The sequence below is a fragment of the Bubalus bubalis genome, chromosome 16, assembly GCF_019923935.1.
Source record: "Bubalus bubalis isolate 160015118507 breed Murrah chromosome 16, NDDB_SH_1, whole genome shotgun sequence".
NCBI lineage: Eukaryota > Metazoa > Chordata > Mammalia > Artiodactyla > Bovidae > Bubalus > Bubalus bubalis.
In genome coordinates, this window is record NC_059172.1 from 4064112 (window position 1) to 4087448 (window position 23337).

The 23337-nt window shown below is 39.7% G+C and overlaps 1 protein-coding gene across 1 annotated transcript; it reads left to right on the forward strand.

Annotated features, from left to right (window-relative positions):
• Positions 1-9247: 9247 nt before the first annotated feature.
• LOC102402801 (olfactory receptor 9G4-like) lies at positions 9248-10081 on the forward strand. Its single transcript, XM_006080787.3, has one exon. It carries the CDS (start codon positions 9248-9250, stop codon positions 10079-10081), a length of 834 nt encoding a protein of 277 aa, XP_006080849.3.
• The last annotated feature ends 13256 nt before the right edge of the window (positions 10082-23337 follow it).

The following is a 23337-nucleotide window of genomic DNA, read 5'->3' on the forward strand; positions in this document are numbered from 1 at the left end:
TAATGGAGGGCCTGCTTGTGAAGGACATTAGGGCCACTGCACAGACTTTGACTTTAAATAAATTAGTAAATTCATATTTTTTTTAAGAACAAGACTTACATGAATTCCCTTATTTTTGTAAACAACACTGACTGATACATTGAAAATAAACTATAGAGGAACAAATGTGTAGACCAGTTTGAAGGATTTTGCAATATTTTTGGCAAAAATGGTAGTAGTTTGACCAAGATGCTGCCAGTGGAGGTGGTGAGAAGGGCTCAATTCAGGGAATGTTTTAAAGGCAGGGACATGAGGATTCCTTGGAATTGTGAAGAGGAGGCAGGAGAGAAGGAGAGTAGGTTGATTCCAAATGTGCGACTTCAGTAGAATTTACTAATAATAAGAGAAATGAGCAGTTCAATCTGCTTGGGGGAGTGAGGGCTAGGAATTCAGCTGTAAACATGTGAAGTTCAAAATACTTATCACTCATCTCATAATTATAGAATATTAGCATTGCAAAGAACTTAGGACTCTTTTAGGAATTGAGTTTTTAACCTAAGAATCATAACTACTGAATCAACTAATAGATATCTAGGCATTTGCATCTCTCAAAACTTTTGATTGTTTCAGTTCAATTCACTGTCTGACTCTTTGAGACCTCATGGACTGCAGCACACTAGGCTTCCCCGTCCATCACCAACTCCTGAAGCTTGCTCAAAGTTGTGTCCATAAAATCAGTGATGCCATCCAACCATCTCATCCTCTGTCTTCCCCTTCTCCTCCTGCCTTCAATCTTTCCCAGCACCAGGGTCTTTTCCAGTGAGTCAGTTTTCCACATAAAGTAGCCAAAGTATTAGAGTTTCAGCTTTAACATCAGTCCTTCCAATGAATATTCAAGACTGATTTCCTTTAAGAGGGACTGGTTGGGTCTTCTTGCAGTCCAAAGGACTCTCAAGGGTCTTCTCAAACACCACAGTTCAAAGGCATCAGTTCTTCAGTGCTCAGCTTTCTTTATAGTCCAACTCTCACATCCATACATGACTACTGGAAAAACCATAGCTTTGACTCTATGGACCTGTGTTGGCAAAGTAATACCCCTGCTTTTTAGCTTGCTATCCAGCTTGGTCATAGCTTTTCTTTAAAGAAGCAAGTGTCTTTTAATTTCATGGCTGCAGTCACTATCTGCAGTGAATTTGGAGCCTCCCGCACCCCCCCTTGCAAAAAAAAAAAAACAGTCTCTCATTGATTCCATTGTTTACCCATCTATTTGCCATGAAGGGATGGGATCAGATGCCATTATTTCAGTTTTCTGAAGGTTGAGTTCTAAGCCAACTTTTTACTCTCCTCTTTCACTTTCATCAAGAGGCTCTTCTTAGTTCTTCTCTTTCTGCCATAAGGGTGGTGTCATCTGCATTTCTGAGGTTACTGATATTTCTCCTAGAAATCTTGATTCCAGTGTGCGCTTCATCCATCCCAGCATTTCACATGATATAATCTAGATATTAGTTGAATAAGCAGAGTAACAATATACATCCTTGACATACTCCTTTCCCAGTTTGGAACCAGTCTGTTTTCTTCATTTTTAGTTCTAACTGTTAATTTCTTGACCTGCATACAGATTTCTTAGGAGGAAGGTGAGTTGGTCTGGTATTCCCATCTCTTTAAGAATTTTTCACAGTTTTTTTGTGATCCACACAGTCAAAGGCTTTGGCATAGTCAAAAGCAGAAGTAGATGTTTTTCTGGAACTCTCTTGCTTTTTTGATGATCCAGTGAGTGTTGGCACTTTGATCTCTGGTTCCTCTGCCTTTTCTAAATCCAGCTTGAACATCTGGAAGTTAACAGTCCATGTACTGTTGAAGCCTGGTTTGGAAAATTATGAGCATTATTTTGATAGCATTGTGAGATGAGTGCAGTTGTGCGATAGTATGAACTTTCTCTGACATCGCCTTTCTTAGGGATTGGAATGAAAACTGACCTTTTCCAATACTGTGACCACTGCTGAGTTTTCCAAATTTGCTGGCATATTGAGTGCAGCACTTTTACAGCATCATCTTTTAGGATTTTAAATAGCTCAACTGGAATTCCATCACCTCCACTAGCTTTGTTCGTACTGATGTTTCCTAAGGCCCACTTGACTTCACATTCCAGGATGTCTGGCTCTAGGTGAGTGATCACACCATCATGATTATCTGGGTCATGAAGATCTTTTTTGTACAGTTCTGTGTACTTTTGCCACCTCTTCTTAATATCTTCTGATTCTGTTAGGTTCATACCATTTCTGTCCTTTATGTGGCCATCTTTGCATGAAATATTCCCTTGGTATCTCTAATTTTCTTGAAGAGATCTCTAGTCTTTCCCATTCTATTGTTTTCCTCTATTTCTTTGCATTGATTACTGAGGAAGGCTTTCTTATCTCTCTTTGCTATTCTCCGGAACTCTGCATTCAGATGGGTATATCTTTCCTTTTCCCCATTGCCTTTTGCTTCTCTTCTTTTCACAGCTATTTGTAAGGCCTTCTCAGACAACCATTTTATCTTTTTGTGTTTCCTTTTCTTGGGGATGATCTTGATCACTGCCTCCTGTGCAATGTCACAAACCTTTGTCTATAGTTCTTCAGGTACTCTGTCTATCAGATCTAATCCCTTGATTCTATTTGTCCCTTCCACTGTATAATCATAAGGGATTTGATTTAGGTCATACCTGAATGATCTAGTGGTTTTCCCTACTTTCTTCAGTTTAAGTCTGAATTTGGCAATAAGGGTTCATGGTCTGAGCCACAGTCAGCTCCCAGTTGTTTGTTTAAACACAGGAAAATTTGGATGCTGGGAAGAAGATAATAGTCCTTTTAATGTGTTCTCAAAGAGATCCACGAGTCTACAAATTTAATCCAAGTCAGGTAAAGAACCAGGAAGTGGCAATTAGAATACACAAGCTCACATGATTGATATTTAGGGAAACAAGAATGTGAGAATCTTAAAGTGAAAAGAGGAGTGCTCCTCTTCTGTGGCACATCGCATCTCTCTCTTCAATCAAGATGATGAGAATGGCCCATGTATCCAAAGTGAAGTCCAACTCTTTGCGACCCCATGGACTATAGCCTACCATGATCCTCTGTCCATGGGATTTTCCAGGCAAGAGTACTGGAGTGGGTTGCCATTTCCTTCTCCAAAACTACATGCTTATTTAAGGATTGTTAATCTGTTCTTCTGGAGAAGGGAATGGCAACCCATTCCAGTATTCTTTCCTAGAGAATTCCATGAACAGAGGAACCTGGTGGGCTACTGTCCATGGGGTCACAAAGGAGTCGGTCATGACTGAGGACTAACTCTAATCTGTTCTTATACATGATGTTGTAGACAACCTTTCTACTCTTATTTTTATGATAGATTCTATAAGGGATGTTAATAAATGGAATCTTAGGAACTGAATGCTGGAAAAGGATCAACTAATTTTTCCTGGGGTGAAATTGTGCTCCAGGAAGGACACTGGCATTCTTAAAAGCACACATGTTTGTATCTGTTGACCCCATAGTCCTAATAGGTAAGCAAAAGGATTCACTGTACAGAACAGGAAAGTATATCTTGTAATAACCTTGGAATATAGGCAGAAAGAGAACTGGATCACTGTGCTACACACCTGAAACTAACATACTACTGCAAACCAGCTCTACCTCCATAAAAAAGAAACAAAAAAGCAAAACACACGCACACACACACACACACATAGGTGATTAGCATCAGGCTCTGCATGTTCAAAAGCTGAGATATTACTTTGTCAACAAAGGTTCATCTAGTCAAGGCTATGGTTTTTCCTGTGGTCATGTATGGATGTGAGAGTTGGACTGTGAAGAAGGCTGAGCACTGAAGAATTGATGCTTTTGAACTGTGGTGTTGGAGAAGACTCTTGAGAGTCCCTTGGACTGCAAGGAGACCCAACCAGTCCATTCTGAAGGAGATCAGCCCTGGGATTTCTTTGGAAGGAATGATGCTAAAGCTGAAACTCCAGTACTTTGGCCACCTCATGTGAAGAGTTGACTCATTGGAAAAGACTCTGATGCTGGGAGGGATTGGGGGCAGGAGGAGAAGGGGACGACAGAGGATGAGATGGCTGGATGGCATCACTGACTCGATGGACGTGAGTCTGGGTGAACTCCAGGAGTTGGTGATGGACAGGAAGGCCTGGCGTGCTGCGATTCATGGGGTCACAAAGAGTCGGACACGACTGAGCAACTGATCTGATCTGATCTGATCTGCCCCTATCAAGTCAAGGCACTAAAATATCGTTTCAATGCCTGCCAATCCTTTGCTGAGTGCATGTGAGTAGGTAAATATGTATATATTACTTTTCCAGGTTTTAGAAAGATTTTGGGGAACACCACTATTCTGGCTTAAATTGTTTCCCTGTGGGAACTTAGCCACATTGTTTTTTCTTGGGGTCAGATTTAAAAGATAAGTCAAGCATTACTCATTTTTCTCGGAACGAAAATAGCTGTTACTTTATGATATTTTCTGGTGACATTTTAATGTACATATCATTCATATTTTCCTCATTTCTTAAACATGAAAAAGTGTGGGTTGGAGGTTATTAAAAGACTTGCTCATGACTACAGACCCATCAAGGGACCCAATCAGGATCTGAACTCAGGTGCCATTCCAACTGTGCAGCTATGCAAAGCTGACTATACCAGCCCTGTCTGTTCCCAGCTAGACTTGCTGATGGTCTCTGCTCAGCTGTTATGTTAGCAAGGGCTAGGTGAGGAAGAATGGACTCACTCATATGACTGGGGTCCAGCTTGCTGTGAGAAAGGAGGTCCAAAAGAGAATGTAACCAGATGTCTCATCTTTAAGCAATCTAACTGAGGCTTATTTATATGGTGGTGTCAGAATTTTAAAAGTGAGAATAGAAGCAGGTAATGTTTCTTGTATGTGTGTTGCTCAGTCATGTCTGACTCTTTGTGACCCCATGGACTGTAGCTTGCCAGGCTCCTCTGTCCATGGAACCCTTCAGGCAAGAATGATGGAGTGGGTAGCCTTCCCTTCCCCAGGGGATCTTCCTGACCCAGGGATCGAACCTGGGTCTCCTGCATAGCAGGTGGATGCTTTACTGTCTGAGCCACTAGGGAAGCCCAGTGTTTCTTGAGATCGGTGCTTAATATCTACATGGTGCTGCCAATGTGGCAAACTATTTGTCAGTGCAAACCAAAAGATCATTCCAGATCAAAGGGTAGAATAAGAGAATCTATTCTTGATTTCATGAAATAAATTTTTAAAAGTCATTAAAATATTAATCACATAGATCATTGGTTTGTGGTTAATTTACCTCTCTATTTTAGAGACTGACCCCGGGTCTCCTGCATTGACGGTGAGTTCTTTACCATCTGAACCACCAAGGAAGCCCGTTAGAGTTCATTTCATGGGCTACAGTCCATAGCATCGCAAAGAGTGTGACTGAAGTGACTTAGCACACTGCACACATGCACAACGTATAATATGATTAACCTGTGATCTCAGAATGGTGCCTACATGATTTGGTCTTTTAATAGAATGTCCTAAAAGTTCCACCAAATTTATTTATTCACTCTTTCCAAGATTTTGGAGCTTCTTGTGTAAAAATACAGAAAAGATGCTTCCACTGTTAACTAATAACTTGAAAAGATCTTGTCTTGAAGACTTTCCTAGTCTTTGGAGGTTAAATTGCTATATTAATACACATTCTTGGTTAAAAGAGGAATTGAAACTGAGAGTCGTTTGTTACCATAAGTTCCCAGTTTATGCAAGCCATAGTAATTTTCCTAAGACTTCTGAGTTCCTCTTTCCTACCTTTATCGGAGGGTAGCCTTAGCAGGTAATAAAGAACTAAGGATTTCAGAGAAATTTTTGTTAGAGGGAACTTTTCCTCTCTTTCAGTCCATTCTCTGATTTGCAGTCAAAATGAACCTTGAAAATATACTTCTGACCATGTTACTTCCTCATGATGGCAGTGTTCCCATTTGTGTTGGTTTCAAGACCTCAATTCCCAATATGGCTTCCAGTAAGCTTAGTGAATAGATAACTCTTACAACTCATTGCTGATTTCTCTCTCCACCCCTTTCTTAAGTTAACCATTCTTAGTTTCTTAGCTCACCAGACTCTCATGTTAAGGATCTGATATATATATATTTCTTTTGGTCGTGAAAATCCTCTCCTCTCTCACATTACCCTTGACAAGGGGCCAGAACTGGATTCATTTTACAGGGTCATATAAATATCTCTTCTTCTGGGAACACTTTTGGCATAGACCAGAATTTTTTTTCCCCAGTTATATTCCTTTTTAGAGGGCAGTCATAGAAGAGTAGTAATTGGTCTGTGCAGAAATTTTAGTTTTGTTCCCCAGATTATTTTCTATTAAAAATGAATATTATGTTTATGGTGGTACATTTAGAATATTATTCAGTCATAAAAATAATAAAATAATAGCATTTTCAGCCACATGGATGGATCTAGGCACTTCCCAGGTGGTGCTAGTGGTAAGAACCCTCCTGCCAATGCAGGAGATGTAACAGACATGGGTTTGATCCCTGGGTAAGGAAGATCCCCTGAAGGAGGAAATGGAAAACCACTCCAGTATTCTTGATGGAAAATCCCATGGACAGAGGAGTCTGGTGGGCTATAGTTCATAGGATCACAAAGAACTGGACAGGACTGAGCAAGCATGCATGCACATTATAAAATCTATAAATGATAAGAAAATGTTGTATAGCACAGGAAACCCTATTCAATACTCTACAATGGCCTATGGGAAAGGAATCTAAGAAAAAGTGAAGATATATGTAATTAATTTTCTTTACTGTACATCTGAAACTAACACGACATTGTAAATGAACTGTACTCTGATATAAACTCTTTTTTAAATGAGGCTTAATAAGTCTCAGATATTTTTTATTCTTTAATTAAGTGATAATGTAGTAGAGAAAATTTATAGTAACTACTGAGATGGTGTCTATAGCCTTCTTATTCATTTATTTTTTGCATTGTGTTACTTTTTCTTCTTTTAACATTTATATTTATTAATTTTTTTGGCTGCATCAAGTCTTAGTTTCATTGTGAGACATCTTTGATGTTCGTTGTAGCATGCAGGATCTATTAGTTGCAGAAGCCAACTCTTAGTGGCAGCACATGGGATCTAGTTTCCTGAACAGGGATTGAACCTGGGCCTCTTGCATTGGGAGAGTGGAGTCTTAGCCACTGGACCTAGAGTGAAGAACCTATAATGCACCCTTTTATACATTATCGATGTAAAGAAAGCTGAGCACCGAAGAATTGATGCTTTTGAACTGTGTTGGAGAAGACTCTTGAGAGTCCCTTGGACTCCAAGGAAATCCAAGCAGTCCATCCTAGAGGAAATCAGTCCTGAATATTCATTGGAAGGACTGATGCTGAAGCTGAAACTCCAGTACTTTGACCACCTGATGTTGAAGGACTGACTCATTTGAAAAGACTGTGATGCTGGAAAAGATTGAAGGCTGAAGGAGAAGGGGATGACAGAGGATGAGATGGTTGGATGGCACCCCTGACTCTATGGACATGAGTTTGAGTAACTCCAGGAGTTGGTAATGGACAAGGAGGCCTGGCATGCTGCAGTCCATGGGGTCACAAAGAGTTGGACACGACTGAGCAACTGAACTGAATATAATAACCAAAAACTCCACCCAAGATAATTCTATTAAGTTTGAGTATATTTAGAAAGTTGTATTGCACAACTGAATAACAATGGCACTATAACTGTGAAGCTCCCAGGATGTGTGGGAATCAGTCATATAACTAATACACTTTGTTTGAAGTTCTAATAGATGAAGAGAAGTGGTAAGAGGGAGGATTATAAAAATTTAAGTTAAAACAAGTTTACAGAACCTAGGATATATGACTAAAGCATCTGTGCTTTGGGTATTAATGAGAAGAAATCCATTATATGTTGAAAAGAAATGGAATGGCCTTTGGGGCTCCAAAGTTGCTTTTACCATCATGTCATCAGTCAAGTCACATCCTCTCTGAACCCTCAGCTACATTGGAAAGGTTAGGATAACAAGTCATTGAAAGATTAAGCTACTTCACTAAGTAACAAGTGGAACCAATATATCTTGAGGTAGAATATTTGGATTTGCATTCTAGGTATAGAACTGCCTCTGGTTTACCTCAAAGATGAGTATTTTAACATTAAAGTAAATCATGGTTCTCTTAGTTTTAGCTTTCTGTCACTGCCTCTATGGGGGCTTTGCAGGTGAAGCTAGTGGTTAAGAATCTGCCTGTCAATGCAGGAGATGTAAGAGATGCAAGTTCAATCTCTGAGAGCTCTGGAAGTTCAAGATATAAACCTGGAGTGATTCATAATTTTTCAATGGAGCTTTGACACCAAAAAATTGGTTCTTTGTAATATTCAACATTACTGAATCCAAATATGCTTCAACTATGTATATAAATCTCACATGAACTAGAGAAAAGTGCAGAATACTTTTCTCACTTTGAAGGCAAAGAAATTCAAGTTGTCAGAGAATTATAGGATTGCCTTAGCTGGAAGAGGAAGAGAAAAATATATTTACTTATAAGAGAAGTCAATGGCTTAACAGTTGAGAGCATGAGGTCTTGGTACAGAAAATTCTAGGTTCAAATACTATCTCTGCTGTTGATCAGTTCTAGGCCCTTGGAAGCATTTCTTGAACTACATGAAGATTATAATAGTATCTTAAAAACTGTGGAAAGTATTAAGTGGGTTAAGTATAGGATTTAGGACACTGTCCAAACAAAGTGAAGTGTGTGTGTGTGTGTGTATTTCTATGTGTGCTAACAGTGACAGGAGCAGTACAGTGTATTGATATTTGTTGAACTATCAGCATCATGCTAGACACATAGATTCTCAATAATACATGCAGAATTCTCAAAATTTTTGACCACTTGTCATGTACCAGACATTTGGCTGACATATCCCTATGTATCTGCTTAACTCAATCAGACAACCTGTCAGTGTCCTCATTTTGTTCATTCATTTGAAGAGACTCAGATACTCACCCTGCATTAAGCAAATAGCAAGTGAAAGCCTTAATTCTAAAATCAGTTATTTTCCCCAATTCTAGTGGTCTTCCCAAGTGACAGACTGAAGATGCGGTATTTTACTGACAGTGTAAGAGATTAAAACACCTCCTAGCAGTTGCTAATTGATACCTCTATTTCTTTATTCCAAAAGAAAAATCATCAATTTTTTCTCGTTATCTTATCAAGCTTTCTCCTAGTGGACATGGATGTTGGAAATCACACCATCCTGACTGAATTCATCTTACTGGGTCTCTCAACAGACCCCCAGTGGCAACTAATACTATTTGGAATATTTCTGACTGTCTATTTGGTAACCTTGTCAGGGAACATGACCTTGGTTATCTTAATTCGTATTGATTCTCACCTGCACACACCTATGTATTTTTTCATTGGCAATCTGTCTTTCTTGGATTTCTGGTACACCTCTGTGTACATTCTCCTAGCAGCCATGGCATATGACCGCCACATGGCGATCTGTAGCCCGCTACTTTATTCAAGTTCTATGTCTCATTCTCTCTGTACCAGACTTGTTGCTGGCTCCTATATAGGAGGGTTCTTGAATGCCATAGCACATACTGCCAACACTTTTCGCCTAAGTTTTTGTGGCAAAAATATCATCGACCACTTCTTCTGTGATGCTCTGCCACTGGTGAAGATGTCATGTACAGACACCAAGGTCTATGAGGAGATCGTCTTGGGTCTCGTGGGTTTCACGGTCCTCTCGAGCATTCTTGTCATCATCATTTCCTATTTCCACATTCTTCTTGCTATTCTGAAGATCCGCACGGCTTCAGGAAGGCGCAAAGCCTTCTCCACCTGTGCCTCACACCTGGTCTCGGTCACGCTCTTCTATGGATCCTTGCTCTTCATGTACTCAAGGCCGAGCTCCACCTACTCCCTGAAGAGAGACAAAGTGGCTGCCCTGTTCTACACTGTGGTCAACCCACTGCTCAACCCTCTCATCTATAGCCTGAGAAACAAAGACGTCAAAGAGGCCTTCTGGAAAGCGACAAAGACCATAAGACCTCAGAGATGACGGTGATCTTTTTTGCAGAATGTTCTCATTGCGTTTTCTAGGTTATTGGCTTATTAACATGTTTGTAAACATTACCATAGTTCAAGTAAATGCAGCATGTTATACTTAAAAGAAGAAACACTGATTAAACCATGTTGTTTTTGTTACTCCCTTTTTGTGATTAAATTATTTTAAACATACGATATTAGTGTGTTTGATGTTTTAAGATATTGTAGTATGCTTGATTATGTAGTTGTGATTTAGATGCTTAGTCATGCTGGACTGTTGCAACTCCGTGAACTGTAGCCTATCAGGCTCCTTTGTCTTTGGGTTTCTCCAGACAAGAAGGTTAGAGTGGTTTACCATTTCTTTCTGCAGGGGATCTTTCTGACCCAGGCATCAGACCCATATCTCCTAAACTGCAAGTGGATTCTTTACCACGGAGCCACGATGGGAAACTTACTATGCTTCTTAGCAATACTATATTTTCCATAGCATTTGTCTGCCTGATTATCTTTGGAAAGTCTTAGAGACAGAAAGGAACTTGATAGATTTTTGTATAAAGTTTGATTTTGAATCATAGTGCACAAACTTCATTCTGTGGGGAAAATATTTGGAGTGGCTAAATTTTTGGAAATTGACTCAAGATTTTATACACGTTTATTTTTAGGAAGTAATTCCACCATATTTATTCAAGAGCTCTAAATGAGTACATAGAAAATATCATTGTAAATTTATGTCTTTGTAAAATTGATGTATTCTACATTAATTTAATATAGGGTCAAATATTTGGCAAAATATTAAATTGATGTACACAAAATGCTAGGTCCATGAATCAAGGCAAGTTGGAAGTGGTCAAATAGGAGATGACACAAGTGAACATCAACATTTTAGGAATCAGCGAACTAAAATGGACTGGAATGGGTGAATTTAACTCAGATGACCATTATCTACTACTGTGGCCAAGAATCCCTTAGAAGAAATGGAGTAGACATCATAGTCAACAAAAGAGCCAGAAATGCAGTGTTTGTATTCAATTTCAAAAATGACAGAATGATCTCTGTTTGTTTCCAAGGCAAACCATTCAATATCACAGTAACCCAAGTCTATGCCCTGACCAGTAATGCTCAAGAAGCTGAAGTTGAATGGTTCTATGAAGACCTAGAAGATGTTCTAGAAATAACACCCCCAAAAGATGTCCTTTTCATTTTAGGGAAGTGGAACACAAAAGTAGGAAGTCAAGAAATACCTAGAGTAGCAAGCAAATTTGGCCTTGGAGTACAGAATGAAGCAGGCAAAGGCGAATAGAGTTTTTCCAAGAGAACGCACTGGTCATAGCAAACACCCTCTTCCAACAACACAAGAGAAAACTCTACACATGGACATCACCATACGATCAATACCAAAATTAGATTGATTATATTATTTGCAGTCAAAGAGGGAGAAACTTTATACAGTCCACAAAACAAGACTGGGAGCTGACTGTGGCTCAGATCATGAACTCTTTATTGTCAAATTCAGACTTAAATTGAAGAAAGTAAGGAAAACAACTAGACCATTCTGGTCTGACCTAAATCAAACCCCTTATGATTATGCAGTGACAGTGCAAAATAGATTGAAGGGATTAGATCTGATAGACAGAGTGCCTGAAGAACTATGGATGGAGATTCATGACATTGTACAGGAGGCAGTGATCAAGACCATCCCCAAGAAAAAGAAATGCAAAAAAGCAAAATGGTTGTCTGACGAGGCCTTACAAATAGCTGAAAAAAGAAGAGAAGCTAAAGGCAAAGGAGAAAAGGAAAGATTTGCCCATTTGAATGCAGAGTTCCAAAGAATAGCAAGGAGAGATAAGAAAGCCTTCCTCAGTGATAGATGCAGAGAAATAGAGGAAAATAATAAAATGGGAAAGACTAGAATGCCTTTATCAGAATAATTTCAATCAGTTTCTGCACCCCCAGGATTGTGGATTCCTACAAACCCTTAGGATTTGATGGCAATTAAATAAAACTGTGTTTTGAGAAATTGGAAATTAGGAAGATGGAAAAGCGGAGAAGGCAATGGCACCCCACTCCAGTACTCTTGCCTGGAAAATCCCATGGGCGGAGGAGCCTGGTAGGCTGCAGTCCATGGGGTCACGAAGAGTTGGACACGACTGAACGACTTCGCTTTCGCTTTTCACTTTCATGCTTTGGAGAAGGAAATGGCAACCCACTCCAGTGTTCTTGCCTGGAGAATCCCAGGGACGGGGGAGCCTGGTGGGCTGCCATCTCTGGGGTCGCACAGAGTCGGACACGACTGAAACGACTTAGCAGCAGCAGCAGCAAAATGGAAAAGGGGACGACAGAGGATGAGATGGTTGGATGGCATCACCGACTGGATGAGTTTTACATAGAGTTTGAGCAAGCTCCAGGAGTTGGTGATGGATGCAGAAGCCTGGTGTGCTGCAGTCCAGAGTCACAAAGAGTTGGGCATGACTGAGTGACTGAACTGAAGATGGAGAAATTTATTTTTGAGACTAAGTTTTCCTAGTGAGAATTTTCATTCTCATTTTTCTTTAGTTATGTAGAAGCCAAGTTAAACTTATGTGTATACATATGCATACTATATATATATATATATATATATATATATATTCAGAACATGCATATATATGCATATGTTATTCAAGTCATGTGCACATTAAAGTCACATGTTCATTAACATTATTTTTTAAACATTTTAATTTATCTATTTTTAGTTGAGGGAGAGTTTCTTTCCAGTATTGTGTTGGTTTCTGCCATACAGCAATATGAATCAGCCATAGGTATATATATGCGTCTCTCTCTCCTGAACCTCCCTTCCACTTCCCACCTGATCCCACATCTCTAGGTTTGTCACAGAGCCCCAGTTTGGGCTCCCTGAGTCTTACAGCACATTCTGTTTTACATATGATAATGTACTTGTTCCCGTGCTACTCTTTCCATTCGTCCCATGGTCTCCTTCCACGCCTTCTATCCCAAGTCTGTTCTCCATGTCTTTGTCTCTATTGCTGCCTTTGTTACATGTTGAATACTTTTCCTCTGTTCTTCCAAATCCATGCTCCATACTTTTAATCTCATTTCTTCTCCAGGATGCTCAGCTGTACTAACTGCATCAGTCAGCTCATTTGTTCTCTGCATACTTAGTGTGTTTAGAACATACCAGTGGTTGTGACTAGAAGGGAAGAGAGTAGGGTCAGAGTGTTTTTTCCCAGCCTCATTTCTTGCAAAATGCCATAGCTGGCTTCATCCCTGGACCTAAACCATAGATCCTGATGGATGGCCCACTTCAAAGCTTCCCGTTCAGTGTTTATAACCTCTTTCTTTTCTTATATTGATTCCTCTAGGAACAGAGGAGGTAACAGCTCTCAGAAGTTATTAATTCTAGATTTATCACACTAGTCTGGAAATTCTGCAAGCCTTAGATATCCCTTTGTATTCAGTTCAGTTCAGTTGCTCAGTCGTGTCTGACTCTTTACCACCCTGTGAATTGCAGCACACCAGGCCTCCCTGTCCATTACCAACTCCCGGAGTTCACTCAAACTCATGTCGGTGATGCCATCCAGCCATCTCATCCTCTGTTGTCCCCTTCTCTTCCTGCCCCCAATGCCTCCCAGCATCAGGGTCTTTTCCAATGAGTCAACTCTTCGCATGAAGTGGCCAAAGTACTGGAGTTTCAGCTTTAGCATCATTCCTTCCAAAGAACATCCAGGGCTGATCTCCTTTAGAATAGACTGGTTGGATCTCCCTGAAGTCCAAGGGGCTCTCAAGAGTCTTCTCCAACACCACAGTTCAAAAGGATCAATTCTTTGGTGCTCAGCTTTCTTCACAGTCCAACTCTCACATCCATACATGGCCACTGGAAAAACCATAGCCTTGACTAGACGGACCTTTGTTGGCAAAGTAATGTCTCTGCTTTTGAATACTTTGTATTAATACCTTTATTAAACCCTCACCGAATTAACCAGTTTGTGTGGCCTTCCGCTACCTGCCAGGTTCATAACTGATATTGGTGTTAGAGCAGTCTCAGGAGACAAGCATTCAAATATAATTGAATTGTTCACTTGTTTGAATATTAGACATTTAAACTCATCCTGGTGGGAAATGGCACAGTGGTAACCTATAGCATCTTGGAGTGGTTTACCATGCCCTTCTCCAGTGGGTCTTCTTGACCCAGGGATCAAACCCATGTCTCTTATGTCTCCTGCACTGGCAGGTGGGTTCTTTTCCACGAGCCCACCTGAGAAGCCCCTGCAGTAGTATCAGACTTATTTAAATGATCAGCAGTGGCATCATGGACTGAAAGCTAGGTGGAAACAAAGCACCGAAGGATCACTTCCTGTAGCAGAGAAGCATGCAGATGGAGATTATAAATATCATGGGGGGAGTTGGCTTCTGCTGCAGTTTAAACCCGAGACTAACCAATTGACAAAACAAACAGGCGGCAGCAAACTTAAACTATATATTTGAAGAAGTCTCTCACTTCCTCTGGTCCTTGGGAAACTATATTTGAGGACAGATGCTATGACCATATTGTAGCAGTGCAGAGTTACCTCCCGAAATAAACTTGTTTGGTATTTAAGGAAAGATAAGAATATGACTTAAAGTGAAGAAAGTAGGGAAAATCACTAGACCATTCAGGTATGACCTAAATCAAATCCCTTATGATTATACAGTGGAAGTGAGAAAAAGATTTAAGGGCCTAGATCTGATAGATAGAGTGCCTGATGAACTATGGAATGAGGTTCGTGACATTGTACAGGAGACAGGGATCAAGACCATCCCCATGGGAAAGAAATGCAAAAAAGCAAAATGGCTGTGTGGGGAGGCCTTACAAATAGCTGTGAAAAGAAGAGAAGCAAAAAGCAAAGGCGACAGTCCTAAGGGGAAAGTTCATAGCAATACAGGTATACCTCAAGAAACAAGAAAAAAGTCAAATAAATAACCTAACCCTACACCTAAAGCAACTAGAAAAGGAAGAAATGAAGAACCCCAGGGTTAGTAGAAGGAAAGAAATCCTAAAAAAGGGCAGAAATAAATGCAAAAGAAACAAAAGAGACCATAGCAAAAATCAACAAAGCCAAAAGCTGGTTCTTTGAAAGGATAAATAAAATTGACAAACCCTTAGCCAGACTCATCAAGAAACAAAGGGAGAAAAATCAAATCAATAAACTTAGAAATGAAAAGGGAGAGATCACAACAGACAACACAGAAATACAAAGGATCATAAGAGACTACTATGAGCAATTATATGCCAATAAAATGGACAACGTGGAAGAAATGGACAAATTCTTAGAAAAGTACAACTTTCCAAAACTGGACCAGGAAGAAATGGAAAATCTTAACAGACCCATCACAAGCACGGAAATTGAAACTGTAATCAGAAATCTTCCAGCAAACAAAAGCCCAGGTCCAGACGGCTTCACAGCTGAATTCTACCAAAAATTTAGAGAAGAGCTAACACCTATCCTGCTCAAACTCTTCCAGAAAATTGCAGAGGATGGTAAACTTCCAAACTCATTCTATGAGGCCACCATCACCCTAATACAAAACCTGACAAAGATCCCACAAAAAAAGAAAACTACAGGCCAATATCACTGATGAACATAGATGCAAAAATCCTTAACAAAATTCTATCAATCAGAATCCAACAACATATTAAAAAGATCATACACCATGACCAAGTGGGCTTTATCCCAGGGATGCAAGGATTCTTCAATATCCGCAAATCAATCAATGTAATACACCACATTAACAAATTGAAAAATAAAAACCATATGATTATCTCAATAGATGTAGAGAAAGCCTTTGACAAAATTCAACATCCATTTATGATAAAAACTCTCCAGAAAGCAGGAATAGTAGGAACATACCTCAACATAATAAAAGCTATATATGACAAACCCACAGCAAACATTATCCTCAATGGTGAAAAATTGAAAACATTTCCTCTAAAGTCAGGAACAAGACAAGGGTGCCCACTTTCACCATTACTATTCAACATAGTTCTGGAAGTCTTGGTCCCAGCAATCAGAGCAGAAAAAGAAATAAAAGGAATCCAAATTGGAAAAGAAAATGTAAAAGTCTCACTGTTTGCAGATGGCATGCTCCTCTACATAGAAAACCCTAAGGACTCCACCAGAAAATTACTAGAACTAATCAATGACTATAGTAAAGTTGCAGGATATAAAATCAACACACAGAAATCCCTTGCATTCCTATACACTAATAATGAGAAAACAGAAAGAGAAATTAAGGAAACAATTCCATTCACCATTGCAACGGAAAGAATAAAATACATAGGAATATATCTACCTAAAGAAACTAAAGACCTATATATAGAAAACTATAAAACACTGGTGAAAGAAATCAAATAGGGCACTAATAGATGGAGAAATATACCATGTTTATGGATTGGAAGAATCAATACAGTGAAAATGAGTATATGACCCAAAGCAATTTATAGATTCAGTGCAATCCCTATCAAGCTACCAAAGGTATTCTTCACAGAGCTAGAACAAATAATTTCACAGTTTATGTGGAAATACAAAAAACCTTGAATAGCCAAAGCAATCTTGAGAAAGAAAAATGGAACTGGAGGAATCAACCTGCTTGACTTCAGGCTCTACTACAAAGCCACAGTCATCAAGAGAGTATGGTACTGGCACAAAGACAGAAATATAGATCAATGGAACAAAATAGAAAGCCCAGAGATAAATCCATGCACATATGGACACCTTATCTTTGACAAAGGAGGCAAGAATATACAATGGAGAAAAGACAATCTCTTTAACAAGTGGTGCTGGGAAAACTGGTCAACCACTTGTAAAAGAATGAAAGTAGAACACTTTCTAACAACATACACAAAAATAAACTCAAGATGGATTAAAGATCTAAATGTAAGATCAGAAACTATAAAACTCTTAGAGGAGAACATAGGCAAAACACTCTCCGACATACATCACAGCAGGATCCTCTATGACCCACTTCCCAGAATACTGGAAATAAAAGCAAAAATAAACAAATGGGACATAATTAAACTTAAAAGCTCTGCACAACAAAGGAAACTATAAGCAAGGTGAAAAGACAGCCTTCAGAATGGGAGAAATAATAGCAAATGAAGTAACTGACAAACAACTATTCTCAAAAATATACAAGCAACTCCTACAGCTCAACTCCAGAAAAATAAATGTCCCAATCAAAAAATGGGCCAAAGAACTAAATAGACATTTCTCCAAAGAAGACATACAGATGGCTAACAAACACATGAAAAGATGCTCAACATCACTCATTATCAGAGAAATGCAAATCAAAACCACTATGAGGTACCATTTCACGCCAGTCAGAATGGCTGTGATCCGAAAGTCTACAAGCAATAAATGCTGGAGAGGGTGTGGAGAAAAGGGAACCCTCTTACACTGTTGGTGGGAATGCAAAGTAGTACAGCCACTCTGGAGAACAGTGTGGAGATTCCTTAAAAAACTGAAAATAGAACTGCCTTATGATCCAGCAATCCCACTGCTGGGCATACACACTGAGGAAACCAGAAGGGAAAGAGACACCAGTACCCCAATGTTCATCGCAGCAATGTTTATAATAGCCAGAACATGGAAGCAACCTAGATGTCCATCAGCAGATGAATGGATAAGAAAGCAGTGGTACATATACACAATGAAGTATTACTCAGCCATTAAAAAGAATGCATCTGAATCAGTTCTAATGAGGTGGATGAAACTGGAGTCTATTATACAGAGTGAAGTAAGCCAGAAAGAAAAATACCAATACAGTATACTAACACATATATATGGAATTTAGAAAGATGGTAACAATAACCCTGTATATGAGACAGCAAAAGAAACACTGATGTATAGAACAGTCTTTTGGGCTCTGTGGGAGAGGGAGAGGATGGGATGATTTGGGAGAATGGCATTGAAACATGTGTAATATCATATAGGAAACGAGTCACCAGTCCAGGTTTGAGGCATGATACTGGATGCTTGGGGCTGGTGCAGTGGGATGATCCAGAGGGATTGTATGGGGAGGGAGGAGGGAGGAGTGTTCAGGATGGGGAACACATGTATACCTGTGATGGATTCATTTTGATATATGGCAAAACCAATACAATATTTTAAAGTTAAAAAAAAAAAAAAGCAAAGGAGAAAAGGAAACATATAAGTATCTGAATGTATAGTTCCAAAAAATAGCAGGAAGAGATAAGAAAGCCTTCCTCAGTGATCAATGCAAAAGAAATAGAGGAAAACAACGGAATGGGAAAGATTAGAGATCTCTTCAAGAAGATTAGAGATACCAAAGGAACATTTCATGCAAACATGGGCTTGATAAACGACAGAAATGGCATGGACCTAACGGAAGCAGAAGATATTAAGAAGAGGTGGCAAGAATACACAGAATAACTGTACAAAAAAGATCTTCATGACCCAGATAATCACGATGGTGTGATTACTCATCTAGAACCAGACATCCTGGAATGTGAAGTCAAGTGGACCTTAGAAAGTATCACTACAAACAAAGCTAGTGGAGGTGATGGAATTCCAGTTGAGCTATTTCAAATCCTGAAAGATGATGCTGTGAAAGTGTTGCACTCAATATGCCAGCACATTTGGAAAACTCAGCAGTGGCCACAGGACTGCAAAAGGTCAGTTGTCATTCCAATCCCAAAGAAAGGCAATGCCAAAGAATGCTCAAACTACCGCACAATTGCACTCATCTCACATGCTAGTAAAGTAATGCTCAAAATTCTCCAAGAGAGGCTTCAGCAATACGTGAACCATGAACTTCCTGATGTTTAAGCTGGTTTTAGAAAAGGCAGAGGAACCAGAGATCAAATTGCCAACATCCGCTGGATCAATGAAAAAGCAAGAGATTTCCATAAAAACATCTATTTCTGCTTTATTGACTATGCCAAAGCCTTTGACTGTGTGGATCACAATAAACTGTGGAAAATTCTGAAAGAGATGGGAATACCAGACCACCTGACCTGCCTCTTGAGAAATCTGTATGCAGGTTAGGAAGCAACAGTTAGTACTGGACATGGAACAACAGACTGGTTCCAAATAGGAAAAGGAGTACGTCAAGGCTGTATATCGTCACACTGCTTATTTAACTTATATGCAGAGTACATCATGAGAAACGCTGGGCTGGAAGAAGCACAAGCTGGAATCAAGATTTCCGGGAGAAATATCAATAACCTTAGATATGCAGATGACACCGCCCTTATGGCAGAAAGTGAAGAGGAACTAAAAAGCCTCTTGATGAAGGTGAAAGAGGAGAGTGAAAAAGTTGGCTTAAAACTCAACATTCATAAAACAAAGATCATGGCATCCGGTCCCATCACTTCATGGGAAATAGATGGGGAAACAGTGGAAACAGTGTCAGGCTTTATTTTTCTGGGCTCCAAAATCACTGCAGATGGTGACTGCAGCCATGAAATTAAAAGACACTCCTTGGAAGGAAAGTTATGACCAACCTAGATAGCATATTCAAAAGCAGAGACATTACTTTGCCAACAAAGGTCCGTCTAGTCAAGGCTATGGTTTTTCCTGTGGTCATATATGGATGTGAGAGTTGGACTGTGAAGACGGCTGAGCACCGAGGAATTGATTCTTTTGAAGTGTGGTGTTGGAGAAGACTCTTGAGAGTCCCTTGGACTGCAAGGAGACCCAACCAGTCCATTCTGAAGGAGATCAGCCCCTGGATTTCTTTGGAAGGAATGATGCTAAAGCTGAAACTCCAGTACTTTGGCCACCTCATGCGAAGAGTTGATTCATTGGTAAAGACTCTGATGCTGGGAGGGATTGGGGGCAGGAGGAGAAGGGGACGACAGAGGATGAGATGGCTGGATGGCATCACTGACACAATGGATGTGAGTCTGGGTGAACCTCGGGAGCTGGTGATGGACAGGGAGGCCTGGCGAGCTGCTATTCATGGGGTTGCAAAGAGTCAGACACGATTGAGTGACTGAACTGAACTGTACTGAAGAATATGAGCAGAAAGGAGTGAGGTTCTGAGGCAGAGGATAGGGGCATTTGGGCAGAAAAGTAAAAATCTGAGAATTTTCATCTCAAGTCCTTAAGTTTCATTTAAAAAACCAATAATTTCCCACTTTATCTAGGGAATAAGTACTTTCACAGCACTGTCTCATTATTGACTGTACCTGGAGGGTTGAACACATGCAGAAACAAGTCTCCCTTACACTCAGCCCCATCATCCTCCCTTTCCTCTGTGTTTGCTGTGAAACTTCAAAACCCACATAGCCCAGATGGTGAAATGCCAAATCTGATTGCTAATAATTTCAGGACGTCACCAATCAAGGTTGACAAGAATCTGGAGAATATATATAGGAATGGATTCTGAGAGAATGAGGTAAAGGACAATGGAACTCTAAGTTTAGTGTGGCTCACTGTATTGACACAGGAACACTAAGCAAGGGTTTGGCATGGTATTGAAGATGGATGACAGAAATATTGTAAATAACCTATTAGGTGTGACCTACTCCACTGCTGCCTAAAGGTCACCCTCCTCACCTCTCACCTGGCTTCTCCAAAGGCTTCGAGAACATTTACTTTTCCAAGGTATTCATTGGAAGGTCTGATGCTGAAGCTGAAACTCCAATACTTTGGCCACCTGACGGGAATAACTGACTCATTTGAAAAGACCCCGATGCTGGGAAACATTGAAGGCAGGAGGAGAAGGGGATGACAGAGCATTAGATGGTTGGATGGCACCACCGACTCAATGGACATGCACTTGAGTAAACTCCGGGAGTTGTTGATGACAGGGATGCCTGGCATGCTGCAGTCCATGGGGTTGCAAAGAGTCAGACACATCTGAAAGACTGAACTGAACTGAACTGAAGAAACACATTGTTTAGGGAGTCATTAGCACCCTTGTAAAGCTCGGCAGGAGCTACCATCAGTATGCTATGGGTGATGGCAAGAGAAGCTGCTGTGGGATTGGACTCCAAAACATTAGAAGCTAGGTTGCAGTGCATAGCTGTCAGTCTCACACTAGAAAGAAAGGTTTAAGTGGATATTTTTCTGTCATAGTTTCTCTGAAGAGTTAGCTACCAATTGCTGAGGGTCAAGGCACATGTATACACTTATTTGTTTACTTACAGAGATGTTATATATATAAAAACCACCTTAGAGGTGAATGGGCTCCGTTCCTTGTCAGATGAAGGAACTAGCAACTATAGTGGGAAACTGATGTGCTCAAAGTCACATAGGTAAAAGCACAATTTTCTCAAGAACCTGGTCCCCCTGATAGATTCTAGGGTACCGTGATATCTGTTCATAGAAAAAGGACAAAAAGAAAGACAGGAGGGATAAATGAAGGAGAAAAACTCCAATAGCTATCACACTGAAAGGGAATATTAAGCATTGTGATAATCCATTAACTCATGACCCTTCCCCAAAGACCTTCCATTAAAGAAAAAAGAAGATAATTGCATTTTTTGTGGGATTTTAGAAATCACAATAAAGTAGCATATGAATTTTACCCTTTAATTACTTATTTTTACAGAGAGTCAGTGTTTTCTGGTACTTCCTGATGAAGCTTTAAAGGGAAGGAAAGAGTGTTGAGCACTCAGGAAATAATGACACTTGGTCTCCTTTACCTTTACTTTGTCCTCTTTTCTTTCTTTTTTAAGGAGCTTGTTTGCTTTGGATGTGGACTCTTTTTAAAGTCTTTATTGAACTTGTTGCAATATTGCTTCCATTTTATGTTTTGTTTTTTTTTTGGCCATGAGGTGTGTGGGGTTTTAGCTTTCTCATCAGGGATTGAACCCACACCCCCTGCATTGGACGATGAAGTCTTAACCACTGGGAAATCAGGGAAGTCCCTGGAAGGTGCTTCTTGTTGAGCACATACCTCTATAAACAGATGGTGTTGCTTTCACACACATTAGGTAAAAATTCTTCAAGAAAGGTAACTTTCCCTACTAAGCTCACTTTGGAATATATTGTTTGGCTGTCCACATATGGATAAATGGTAATATAAAAATGCAAAAGTTTTAAGTATATTATAAAAATGTCAATATTTATATACAATATATTTATAAACACTGGCAAAACCACATTAAATCTTTTTAAAGTTCTATTACATAGAAGTGAAATAAAATTCATATTTTATGATAACACCAGAAAAATTTAGAGATAAAAAAAGAGTTTTGATGTCCTTTGGTTTCCTTGTTCCTCTGTGTTGTGCATTGTGTATCAGCATTACGCATCAACCCATCAACAGAAATGCACCCTCAACCATAAAGACCAACCCTCTCCCAGTGTCAACAGCTCCTTAAAAGAAACCTTGCTTCTTGATCCTGTAAGGGGCCATGGCATATTTAGATTTGGATTGTGTAACCTGTCAATGGGCTTCCCTGATTGCTCAGTTGGTAAAGAATCTGCCTGCAACGCAGGAGACCTGGGCTCAGTCCCTGTGTTGGGAAGATCTCCTGGAGAAGGGAAAGGCTACCCACTCCAGTATTCTGGCCTGGAGAATCCCATGGACTGTATAGTCCATGGGGTCGCAAAGAGTCAGACATGACTGAGTAACTTTCACTTTTTTCAGCCTGTCAATAATCCATCATTTAATGTACATCCCTCTATCTCAAAAAACTTTTATAACTGTGCCTTGACTTCTTGCTGCAGTTAATGGGGTTGCAAAGAGTCAAACATAACTTAGCAACTGAACAACAAACAACAATAACGATTTCTAAAGTGCAGAAGGCTTCTCAGAGTTTTCTGAGATGTTATAATTCTCAATTTGGCTTGAATAAAATTTTTCTTTTCTTTCTCAGATTGACTAATTTTTCATTGGCGTAGGTAATATATTAATTCATGCCTGCTTGCTACTAAAAGGAGTTATAAAGAAAGTGAAGTAGCTCAGTCGTGTCTGACTCTTTGAGACCCCTTGGACTGTAGACCATCAGGCTCCTCAGTCCATGGGATTTTCCAGGGAAGAGTACTGGAGTGGGTTGACATTTCCTTCTCCAAGGGATCTTCCCTACCCAGGGATCAAACCTGGATCTTCCACACTGTAGGCAGACACTTTACCATCTGAGCCACCAGGGAAGTTTAAAAGGAGTTAAGTCATGCTGAAATATAAAGATGAAAAATGATGAAAGTCCCCTTTAACCTTTTACTTCATAATCTTCAAATCCAACTTTCTTCTCATGAAATAACAATCTTGCCTCTTAACTTTTTAAATGGACTTTTTTTTTTTTTTTTAAGAATTTTTACT